This window comes from Oncorhynchus mykiss, chromosome 25 (assembly GCF_057628025.1).
Source record: "Oncorhynchus mykiss isolate SJ-2025 chromosome 25, ASM5762802v1, whole genome shotgun sequence".
Classification (NCBI taxonomy): domain Eukaryota; kingdom Metazoa; phylum Chordata; class Actinopteri; order Salmoniformes; family Salmonidae; genus Oncorhynchus; species Oncorhynchus mykiss.
In genome coordinates, this window is record NC_143046.1 from 73,225,794 (window position 1) to 73,238,720 (window position 12,927).

The 12,927-nt window shown below is 42.2% G+C and overlaps 1 protein-coding gene across 1 annotated transcript in view; it reads right to left on the reverse strand.

The window, feature by feature from the left end:
* Positions 1-12,927, reverse strand: part of crim1 (cysteine rich transmembrane BMP regulator 1 (chordin-like)) — a 173,399-nt gene that overhangs the window by 77,512 nt on the left and 82,960 nt on the right. Inside the window, exons 3-5 of the mRNA XM_021585125.3 lie at positions 9,846-10,088; positions 8,918-9,038; positions 8,687-8,808 (exon numbers count right to left, since the gene is read on the reverse strand). Coding sequence (XP_021440800.2) covers positions 8,687-8,808; positions 8,918-9,038; positions 9,846-10,088 — 486 coding nt within the window. The remainder of the gene's footprint in view (positions 1-8,686; positions 8,809-8,917; positions 9,039-9,845; positions 10,089-12,927) is intronic.

Here is a 12,927-nt window from a genome sequence, read left to right on the forward strand (position 1 = left end):
CCACAGCTCTATCAACATTATCTTCAAGTATACCATGTTCACGGTTGTTCTAACAAAGGCTAATAACTGTAACCCATCATAAGGGTGTAGATAGTAGAGTTTCTTATAACGCTTCAAATGGTCCAACGTTTTCATACCCACTTCTAGGGGATGTTTCAACGTTTTTGATCATTCATACAACTGTTTTGGAGATGCTGATGCTTGAAACCCGATCATCCTTGCGCAACTCAGCCGGAGGGTGGATTGAAGGAACAAAGGGTCCTCCATATGTTTGAGCAAATTTTAACCTGATTTGGTTCTTTTAAAATTATATTGGTCTAGACTCACCCAGCACTTCTGCCATCAATTGGGAGATTTAGAGTTGACTCTCCCAAAGTGGGTTGCGCTCAGCCTTCTCTCTTTCTTCTGGATCAACACACAGTTGAGTTTTTGTTGTTGTTCTTGAGACCAAATCATTCTGGTCACGGCACCAAATGTTAGCAGTTGATGTTATTCTTTAATAACACAGACCCCAAAGCAAATCAGGGGGAGGAAAATAGGTTCATTCAAAGAGGATAAATCATAGATGGTATGCTGAGAGTTAGATGGTAGATGGTCGTTCCTTCCCTGTCATCAATGATTCTCTCTTAATGAATTTCCCCTGAATGAACGGACAGGATGTAGTTTATAACCCAGCCCTAGCTTGTAGTTGACCAATTATAATTCCTTGCAATAAAACTGTGCCAATGGCCAAATAACAAGTATCCTATTTCAGACTCAATATAAAGACAAATTTCTCCCATGTCTCTGCATTACTCCCTTATTACAGAAAAAACACAATTTCCATTGATCATTGGTACTCTATTGACTTTTTCGTCCTCTGTCTCTGCGTTGTGTATTTATCTTCGAAATATTCTTATAATGTCTCTCAATTTTCCCAAGAGACTTTGCATAAACATATATCAGATGTATAACACACATGCACACAGTGACTGACAGACTATATGAGTACTTATTTATCTATCTCTATGGATCAGACATGATTCTTTCTGATGAAAGCAGAACACAAAGTTTTGACTTTCAGATCTTTCATGCTTAGGTCAGTTCAAGTTTATTCAGGCTGCCCATTTGAGGGCTGAGAGAGAAGAGAAGAGGGCAGATTGCTGGTTGAAACATGATGAATGGTTGGTCGCCATGGTGAGGCAGGTGATTGACAGTTTATGTAATCTACTCAACACATGGTCTGAGAGAGAGACAGGAAACCACCTTAAACGTCTTGAGCTCATGCTGTCGGTTTTTCAGAGGCTCCTTTTCCCTTTTTGAGTAATATCTTTGCTGTGTCAGCCCCAGGCTTCACCCATCCATAGCAGTGTGTGTACCAGACCTTAAGCAATTAGCCCAGGGATAAGCCCTAGCTGTGTATAGGGCCGGGTTGTTCTGCCTGCTCTGGGATGACATGGAGAAAGCCAGACGGAACAATGTGTTCTCTCTTACAGCCATGGTTAGATTACCACACATCAAGTTATGAAGGAGCCTTGGAATGTTCAACAGAGGCAGCCGGCAGTCCGCTATTTGAGAGATTACTACTTTAATACCGGTACCTTAAACAAACTCTGGTTAGATCAGTGACGTGAGATGTAATTATGAAGTGTTTTGAAAGGCTGGTCATGACAAACATCAACACCATCATCCCAGACCCTGGACCCACTCCAATTCACATACCGCCACAACAGATCCATAGACTGACTTGCCTGGTTAAATTAAAAAAATGAAATAAAGAAAATATCCATAGATAATGCAATCTCAATTGCACTTCACACTTCCCTCCACCACCTGAACATGAGGGGAGGGGGACAGATATGAAACAAACCAAACCATTATCAATTTCTATTGGTCCAATGAAGATTGATGCAGGGCTCATTTGAACAACCAATTTTAGGCCTTGATTATATTTGGACTAAGAAGAAAAATTAGTGTGGAACTTTGGATATGGAACGAATGTGCTTGACAGGTGTTGCCCACCTTGCACAAAACAATATCCCATTAGCAAGGAAGCTAAGGTTGCTAGAAAAGTAGAGATTAAAGATCTATGGGACATGGGTATAGTTGAAAAGACACATTCTGCCTCTAATAGCCCAGAATGGCCAGTGAAAAGATCAAGTGGGGACTGGCGAGTGACTGTGGACTACAGGAATGCAAATGAAGCTATCTCCAAGCTCACTCCACTGGTGGCTGACACTTCAACCACTTTTTCCTCATTGTCACCTGTTCACTCTGTGTTCTCAGTCATTGATATGGCTAATGGGTTCTGGTCAGTACCCTTACATCCAGAGGTCCGTGGTTTGCTTTTTCTGTGGATGGTCAACAGTATTAGTAGACTAGTGCTCCTATGGGCCTTCGTAATAGTTATTTGATTTACCATCAGGCATTGATATATTGTTGGCCTTAGAATATGAAAAAACACATGCTGAGGACCTAAAATCACTGTTAGACCACTTGAATGCCAAAGGCCATAAAGCTAGCCCTAAGAAGGCCCAACTCATGCAATCACAGGTTATCTACCTTGGTCAACTGGTCTCACAGGGAAAAAGAGAGATGACACAAAGTCGCATGGCTGTCATACAAGCTGCCAAAGAGCCCACTACTATTAAAGAACTTCGCTCCTTCATGGGCTGGTGCAACTACAACAGATGCTGGGTGGACTCCTTCGCCGAAATTGCACAACTCCTTAACGACCTCCTCAAGGGAGACCCTGATTCAAAAGAATGTAGCCTTCAAGGAATAACATAAAGAGGTTTTTGGCAAGCTCAAACTAGCTTTGTCATCAGTACCAGCTTTGGGCATTCCAGACTCAGGCCAAGCGTTCACCCTCTTTGTGGCTGAGAAAGATGGCTACATGACCTCAGTGCTGACACAAGACCATGGTGATTGTCAGAAACCTGTAGGCTACTATTCAAAGAAGTTGGATGATGTGGCATTGGGATGGGGTCCCTGTCTCAGAGCTATGCAGGCTACTTACGTCACTGTGTCGATGGTGGCATCGCTTGTTCTCAACCAACATCTTACCATCAAGTGTCCACATGCTGTTCATACTCTTTTGACAATGAATCGAGCTGCACAGGTCACAGCTGCTCGCTGGAACAAATAGTCAATGGTGTTGGAGGCTCCTAACATCATCATACAACATGGCACACTATGTAATCCAGCTACTCTGATGCGTCCTCCAGATACCACATTACTTCAACATTACTGTTGTGAGTTGGTTTTGGATCAGCTCTCTGATGGGTTTACTAAGAGTCATCCGTCAGAAAAACCCTGAGTTTGTCTTATACACAGATGGTTCAAGCATTGTGAAGGGGGGTGTGAGGGAGGCAGTCTGGTCAGCTACAATGGACAATGTGAAAGTGACAGGCACGTTAGATTTGAGAAAAGCTTTATGAGTGACACAATGCTATTGCATACAACTCTCTAATGCAGTAGGGGAAGCAGACAGACAAGTAAAAGAGACGTGGGGAATAAGTCCCGAGGGGGAACATGACGTAGTACCAGGACAGAGTGTGATGGTAAAAAAAATATGTAACAGAGACATTAGGACCAAGATGGGAAGGTCCTTATCAAGTTTTGCTCATAACGAGGTCAGCAGTAAAAGTCCAGGGAAAATCACGATGGATACATGTCACTCATTGCAAGGTTGTCCATTTTGATGACAAGAATAAGAATATAAGAAATATAAGAATAGAATAAATAACTGATCGGTTAGCAATCAGGGGCCAATCTCGGGTGAAGAAGCATAGTAAGATGATCAGAACCTGATAAGCTTCTATGTTGTATATTGCAGTCATCATATTAGGGATATCTAGGTGAAATGTCCAACTCTTTCCGTAAAATCGGGACATACTTACTTAGGGAAATCTATGTGAAATATCAATTTCTATTGAAACCAGGACATGTTACTTTCACTTTTTTGTTTCCTTCGTTACAGGTTATGAGAATCTACAGTCTGAAGCTGAAGCAATATCCTTCGATTCAAGGACTGTACCTGACACGTTACAAGATCTCCGGTGAAGTGCAACCAGTGGAACGGAAGAAGAATTCCTCACTACCGGCAGACCGTCAGAACATAATTTCTAATAGTTATTTAAGTGGGACTGATACCAGTGTGGAAGAGCTGATCACTTTTAAAGGACTTGATGAATGATTACCTTGCCAACAGGACGATTGAATATTATTGTCTTGTAGACAATTATTTTTTTGTGTGAGTTTCCTCCTAATACAGGATGTGGTAGGAATCGTAAGGGACATCAACATTACACCTGTTAATACTTATTATCTATAACTTTGTTTGAAATCTATTTCTTATTATAACAGCAAGTACAATATGTCCTTTGTGATTTATAGAAATGCAAGGTTTAATGTGAATGATTTTATGCTTACTGCTAATGTTTTTTTATACTGTCTATTTTTTCATGTTTTCTATTGGTTTCTTAAAATACATTTGAAGTATATGTATTTTTTAAATGGTTTAGGGGGGAGTATAAGAATATTTAGAAGATAAATACACAATGCAGAGACAGAGGACGAGAGATCAATCCAGGATTAAAGGTCAAGAGGACTAAAAGTCAATAGAGTACTAACGATCAATGGAAATAGTGTTTTTTTCTGTAATAGGGGATTAATGCAGAGACATGGGAGGATTTTGTCTATATATTGAGTCTGAAATAAGATACTTGTTATTTGACCATTGGCACAGTTTTATTGCAAGGAATTCTAATTGGACAACCACAAGCTAGGGCTGGGTTATAAACTACCTCCTGTCCCTTTGTTCAGGGGAGATTCACTGAGAGAGAATCACTGATGACAGGGAATGAACGACCATCTACCATCTACCTCTCAGCATACCATTTATGATTTATCCTCTTTGAATGAACCTATTTTCCTCCCCCTGATTTGCTTTGGGGTCTGTGTTATTAAAGAATAACATCAACTGCTAACAACAAAAATGATAAGTTAACAAATTCAGTAGCGAGTCAACAAGATTGCTCAAATATGTGAGTCTCCTCGTATTCCTGGCAGAAGGCTCCTCTCAACTGCCTCCTTCAAGCATGAGTGGCCTTCTGCTACCATTGAATAAAGGACAGACCTGCATGTCCACTTGCAATAGTAGCACTTTACACACTCGATCCAAATGCCACACACATTCAATAGAAATGCCAACTTTAAGTGTACCTGCCATAAGTGCCAACAGAGATTAGCAGCTTTTACTGCTCCTTTTGCGAGCATGACGCTCGGAAAGACAGTAGAGCGCACCACAGACGGATAAACAAGTGGCTAAAAATAAAGACACAACAGGCACATCTATAAAACATATAGCTCCACTAAATGCAGCATAAGTTGTAGTGTACAGATGTAGGATCTTAATTTGACCCCGTTTGCTACAACAGGAAAAGAACCCTGCAGCAACAGGAAATTAAAATTAGTATCTGGATTATAATTAATGGACATTTTTGAAGGGGTTGATACAATTTTCTTAAAGGAAAATGTAAGACTGAAATGTTAAAGTGGAAATAAACCGCAAAAACACTACAAGTTTTACATTTCCTGCATTGCAGGAAAGTTCTCCTGGATCACGGGGATCGATTAGCTGGCTGAAGGAGTGATCCCGGTCACGCACGCACACACACACACACACGCACGCACGCACGCACGCACGCACGCACGCACGCACGCACGCACGCACACACACACACACACACACACACACACACACACACACACACACACACACACACACACACACACACACACACACACACACACAGCCTGATAAAACGCTTATCTCCCCTGCAGGAGAGTGACATCACCGTCTGAGGAGGAAGCTAGCTAGTACCTAACTGTGTGTGTGTGTGTGTGTGTGTGTGTGTGTGTGTGTGCCTGCTGCTCAAAGGCCATTACAAACATGCTCTGCGGGTGCCTCAACTGTCTCATCTGCTGTTGCTAACATTTGCTGTCAGAGTGGGACAACAGAAGCCTGCAGACACCACTGTTTGCAGATGGCTTCCACAGTTCATCCAGTCAAACCTTCTTTCCTATGTCCTGGCCTGTTTGTCTTCCCTGAATGGTTCTTCCAAGACAGATGGTTGTGAGGAGGTAGCATTAGATGACAGACATGATGTCCTTTAGTTCTTTGATAAGTCTGCAAGCTTTAATGCTTTTAACATGAAACATGTAACATTAAATATTTTATGTCCATTCAACTGCCTTTCATTAAACGAATGGGCACACAATGGAGGAAAAAGCAATGGTGAAATCAAGTTTAACAGCTAAATCAAGGAGTCTGAATTTACGCTTATCTGCGGAGTACAGATTGTCCTACGACCACCATAACACAGCTGTTGGAATTTCAGTTCCCCAGTAGCGAAACACTGGAAAACTGTGAATAGTCATTGATTGAGAACAGCATGTTGTTCCACACACACACACACACACAAACAGTGTGTCAGCCATATTGAGCAGCCAGACATATGTGCTTATCAATTACTTAGAACACCTATGTAAGTAGGATGATAACACACACACGGGGGGGTGGAGGGTGGAAAGGAAACGGGGAGTGAAGATGAACTCATCCCAAAGGGTGGAAACTGAACTGGGGATCAATAGTACAGCTGCTGTTGAGTCAGGTCACCCCTGTAACACACACACACACACACACACACACACACACACACACACACACACACACACACACACACACACACACACACACACAACAATAATAGTGTAGAAATACCTCAGTATCTGTAGCTCTTTCACTAAACAGTGGTTGTGCATGTCTTGAGAGTGGGGGTTTACCATGGTGTCTTTGTGTGTTTGGCATTCATTTGTTTTATCTTAATTACTGGGAGTCACAGAAAACCTTGAAGAGTTCAGGTAGTATTACAACAGAGCTGTAGTGTTGCAGGGGTGATGTGTGTGTGTGTGTGTGTGTGTGTGTTACAGGGGTGACCTGACTCAACAGCAGCTGTTCTATTGATCCCCAGTTCAGTTTCCACCCTTTGGGATGAGTTCATCTTCACTCCCCGTTTCCTTTCCACCCTCCACCCCCTTCGGCTGGAGAATATTAGTTCCAGCTCCCTCTTTCCCTTCAGGCAGACAGATAAAGCCACCATAGAGCCAGCTGTTCAATCAGTGTATATTTCTGTTTGGTGCTTTGATGTTCTGAGGGTAGATCTCTGAACGCTTGTCTCTTTGTTCTGAAATCAGTAAATATACAAAAGGCAATTTCACATCAGGATGTAGGGATGACACAGACCCCTGGCTCTACATCGCCAACAGATGTTTGTTCTAGCTAATAGGGCTAAGAGGGGAAGGGAAGCGCTGCACTGCCTGTCACACCCTCTCCCCTGTCGCCCCAACGTCAACCAACAGAAAAATCTCCTCCTCGCTAGATTTGCTTTTCCCCACATCATTTACAACATACAGTATGCCATGGCTCTCTTAGACCTCCTCTCAGAGTAAATATACTGGAGATTTCTTTATTTTAAATGCAAGGTCTTGAAATTATTATTTTAATGGCTAGCTCACACTTGAAAGTTCACCACCGCTCATGTGGGCTTAGTAAATCCTTGAGAATTTGCTTTAATATGAAAATAATCTTCTGCCCATTCAACCTCCTCTCTCGCTAATTTGTGACTGGCCGGCTCGATTCAGTCTTATGTAGCAAAATTTGAAATTGTGTTTTTTTTTACATTGGATAAAAGTAAAAAATGGTATATCATACACTACAGTTGAGGAAAATTGGGAAAGTAATTCTGCTTTGAAAGTTGATAAACTTGTAACCCCACTTTTCAGAAAATGTCCCTTGAATATTTTGGTACACCTACTGGAGAGATCATCTTTGCTCATACCAATTCAGCATTCTACTAAGCCTTAGCCCCGCCCATCTCTTTAAGGATTCACATGTGAGGCCTTCTGCTAAACAGAGTGAGTACGGTAGTGAACTAAACAACAAAGATGTCAAGACTAAAGGCTGGTGTATAATACGTCTATCGACATGTCTGTATACAGTTGTCGCAGTGACATCATGAACTTTGTCGTCCAACATTCAACTTGTCGTTGTCCTTATGAAAAAGTATAAATGCAAAAATGACAGGCTGCGTGACACTATTTTAACACCAATAAACCCATCTGTTTAAGCTCTAATTTGTATACAGTACCAGTCAAAAGTTTGGACACATCAACTCATTCAAGGGTTTTTCTTTATTTTTTACTATTTTCTACATTGTAGAGTAATAGTGAAGACATCTAAACTATGAAATAACACATATGGAATCATGTAGTAACCAAAAAAGTGTTAAACAAATCAAAAGATATTTGACATTTGCCATCCTCCCACCGAGTACATGCCACCAACACAACCCTCTTCATCAGTCAATATGCTATCCTGTTGTTAGAAGGATTTTCACATAGCGGGTTCCACCTAACATCCAGCAAGGTATGCGGTTATATTTATCAAATACGCCCACCGAGTGTAAATATATTCAGTGTAAATATTTTCTCGTCTTAGTGCTTATCTCCAAACCTCCCCCGTTAGCTGGCCTGGCACAATATTCTGGGCTTTACCATCACCCTGCATAACAGCTCAGACACAGTGAGACTGGTGCTGTGCAGTTCAGCGCCAAGCAGAGGGAGAGAGAAGGGCCAAGCTCACCGTTGATACACTCGTACACATCACAGCATCGCCCGGGGGTACCATCGCCGCGGGAGACCACCTGGGGGGAGCTCTCCACGGTGCATTGCGGGAAACTGCACAGACCAGGCAAACACTCACACCTAGAGAGAGGGGGATTCGTAGAGTTAGTAAACATCATACCTGACTACTTTATATAACAGCCAAAGAAAGTGCATTGATTGTTGCATTCAGGGGAAGTTCGAGGCACACCTGGTGGGAAGGGTGCAGCAGCCGTCCGCGGTGAGACGCACCTGGGTCTCATAACTGTCTGGTGGACACTGAACCTGCTGGACAAGAGGACACTCCACTGTGCTGCAGTCCACACTAAACACTAGGTACAGTAGGGTAAAACACAGAGACAACCATTAGTGCTGTAGTCCACACTAAACCCTAGGTAGGACACAACACAGAGAGAGTCATCAGAGCTGCATTAGGTATGTTAATTTGAACAGTTTCTCACAGCAGGAAAACAATCTTGCAGCAACAGGAAATGTGAATTATTAATGGACATTTTTTGTAGGGGTTGATACATTATTCGGAAGGGGAAATCAAGTCTGACATTTTTAAGTGAAAATTACAAACTTTAAAAGCCTTTTTAAACCTCGAATAGACTACAATTTACATTTCCTGCAATGCAGAAACATTTTCTGCGATCACAGAGTGATCAAATTAAGATAGCATACCTGTAGGGAGGGCATAACACAGAGACAACCATGAAATATCTTGTAGAAGAACACAATGGGAGTAGCGTTTGTTAAGAAAACAGACGTGTCAGTATTTTAACTGCAACGTGACATGTCATGCTGTCTGTTAATGTGAACAAGGAGATCACGGCACCAGCACATTCCTATTCTGGCAACCACTCCTTCTGTGGGCTAGGGCCTTCATTACAACACAACTCGAGGTGATAAACCACTGTCGGAAGGATGCAGCTGCCATTCATGAGTGTAAACACATTCATATGTAGCCTACAATTTGGGCATTGTGCTTGGGAAATGCGTTCAGAAAATGGAATCTAATAATAATCATATTTATTATTATTATTATTATTACTACAATGAGCTAAGTATCAGAATCAGAAAACAATATTACCATGTCACAAATAGTTGCTAGAAATTGTTATTGGTAGCTAGTGTACCTGGTTTGCACTCGTACAGGTCGCAGCATTCTCCAGGCTTTCCAGAGCCCTTGGCTACCAAGATGTTGAGGTACCCAGGCTGGCACACCTTCCTCAGGCACCCTGCAGGGCTGCAGACACAGCGGCTGGGCAGGGGACAGCACTCTCCAGGGGGTGCGTAGCCTTCGATTAGCACCGCGTCCTCAGGGCAGCGGGGTGAGAACTGCACCTCACACCGCGCCTTGGAACAGTCAGGCCGCTCCTCTGCAAGAGAGAGAGAGATCGGATTGTTGATTGTAGCTTTAAGACAATATTTGTACCGTTACAGATGAAATAATCTGCCCTGGCTGTTACTTTTAGTGTAATGGGTAAAAACATTTCAAGTAATTTCAAACTGAAACTTTAAAACATGTCTGTATTTCTCAGGGAATGTTTCTGAAAGGAACACTGTTGGGACACCCAGAACATTCGGCAAATGGACGTTAGAGGAATCGGGAACGTTATTGCTAACCTTTAAGAACCTACAAAGGACATTCAAGGACCTAAAATGTGTCGGCTGGGGAGTCAATCGAATTGACTATTTACCATTCAGGTCAAAGTCCAAACTTTTATACACACAATCAGTAAAGACACTTTTCCATCAGAAGCACAGCAGTTTCTTTCTGACGCCAAACTTTATTTAAACAGAGAGCTAGATGAAGGAAGTATAAAAGTGCATCAGATGGGCAGGTAAAACAAGCATTCAAAATTGACGTGAACGTGAATGAAGTGAAAATGTAAATAGCTGAAATTATGAGTACAGCAAACAAACAGGAACTGAGAGAGGTATGGCGCACTAATGCTTTCACTTTCCGGATAACACACAGATGCAGGAGGCTAACAGGCAGAAAGCTGAACACACAAACAATCAGATGTGACATGCACGCACACAAACCCATTAACACAAAATAGAAAGTGGGACGCACACACAATCGGATATGGCCAACTACCATCCAGTATGAATTGTGCTGTCTCCAAAGTGCTGGAAAGGCTGGTGCACACACAGGTTGTCAACTATTTCTCACTCAACAACCTATCAAAGTCACTTTAGGAAGATACACAGCACATCTACTGCAGTGCAAAGAGTTGTGTAGAACATCAAGTCGGCTTGTAACAGCCAGGAGGACACAGCAGCACTGTTCTTGGATCTGAAGAAAGATTTTGACACTGTTCACCCCAACAAGCTCCTGAGGAAGCTTTGACACCACTGCAATCAAGTGTTTCATATCATACTTACAGAAGAGGAGTCAGTACACCAAACTGCAGAGCACGCAGTCAGGCCAGGAACCTGTGGGGAATGGAATCCCACAAGTTTGCTTGGACCCCTACTGTTCTCCATTTACATAAATGACCTTACATCAGTGCTGGAGAAATTTTGAAAACATTTACAGTACCAGTCAAAGGTTTGGACACACCTACTCATTCAAGGGTTTTTCTTAATATTTTACTATTTTCTACGTAGTAACCAAATAAGTGTTAAAAAAATCAAAATATATTTTATATTTGAAATTCTTCAAAGTAGCCAACCTTTGCTTTGATGACAGCATTGCACACTCTTGGCATTCTCTCAACCAGCTTCACCTGGAATGCTTTTCCAACAGACTTGAAGGAGTTCCCACATATGCTGAGCACTTGTTGACTGCTTTTCCTTCACTCTGCGGCCCAACTCATCCCAAACCATCTCCTTTTAAGAATATCAAATATAAAAAATAACACTGCTGCAGGGACTTGCATCCATTAAGCCACAAGAGCATTAGTGAGGTCCTGATGTTGACCGATTAGGCCTGTCTCGCAGTCAGTGTTCCAATTCATCCCAAAGGTGTTCGATGGGGTTGAAGTCAGGGCTCTGTGCAGGCCAGTCAAGTTCTTCCACACCAATCTCAACAAACCATTTCTGTATGGACCTCACTTTGTGCACAAGGGCATTGTCATACTGAAACATCAAAGGGCCTTCCCCAAACTGTTGCTACAAAGTTTGAATCATAGAATCATCTAGAATGTAATTGTATGTTAAAATGTCCCTTTACTGGAACTAACGTGCCTAGCCTGACCCATGAAAAACAGCCATTATTCCTCCTCCACCAAACTTCACAGTTGGCACTATGCATTGGGGCGGGTAGCGTTATCCTGGCATCCGCCAAACCAAGATTTGATCACTACAGGGAATGCATTTCAACTGCTCCAGATTCCAATGGCGGCGAGCTTTATACTACTCCAGCTGAGCTTTACACTACTCTAGTCACTTTACTTTACAAATTACCTCGACTAACCTGTACCCCCCGCGCATTTTTTTTATTTATTTTTTATTTCACCTTTATTTAACCAGGTAGGCAAGTTGAGAACAAGTTCTCATTTACAATTGCGACCTGGCCAAGATAAAGCAAAGCAGTTCGACACATACAACGACACAGAGTTACACATGGAGTAAAACAAACATACAGTCAATAATACAGTATAAACAAGTCTATATACGATGTGAGCAAATGAGGTGAGATAAGGGAGGTAAAGGCAAAAAGGCCATGGTGGCAAAGTAAATACAATATAGCAAGTAAAACACTGGAATGGTAGATTTGCAATGGGAGAATGTGCAAAGTAGAAATAAAAATAATGGGGTGCAAAGGAGCAAAATAAATAAATAAATAAAATACAGTAGGGAAAGAGGTAGTTGTTTGGGCTAAATTATAGGTGGGCTATGTACAGGTGCAGTAATCTGTGAGCTGCTCTGTCAGTTGGTGCTTAAAGCTAGTGAGGGAGATAAGTGTTTCCAGTTTCAGAGATTTTTGTAGTTCGTTCCAGTCATTGGCAGCAGAGAACTGGAAGGAGAGGCGGCCAAAGAAAGAATTGGTTTTGGGGGTGACTAGAGAGATATACCTGCTGGAGCATGTGCTACAGGTGGGAGATGCAATGGTGACCAGCGAGCTGAGATAAGGGGGGACTTTACCTAGCAGGGTCTTGTAGATGACATGGAGCCAGTGGGTTTGGCGACGAGTATGAAGCGAGGGCCAGCCAACGAGAGCGTACAGGTTGCAATGGTGGGTAGTATATGGGGCTTTGGTGACAAAAC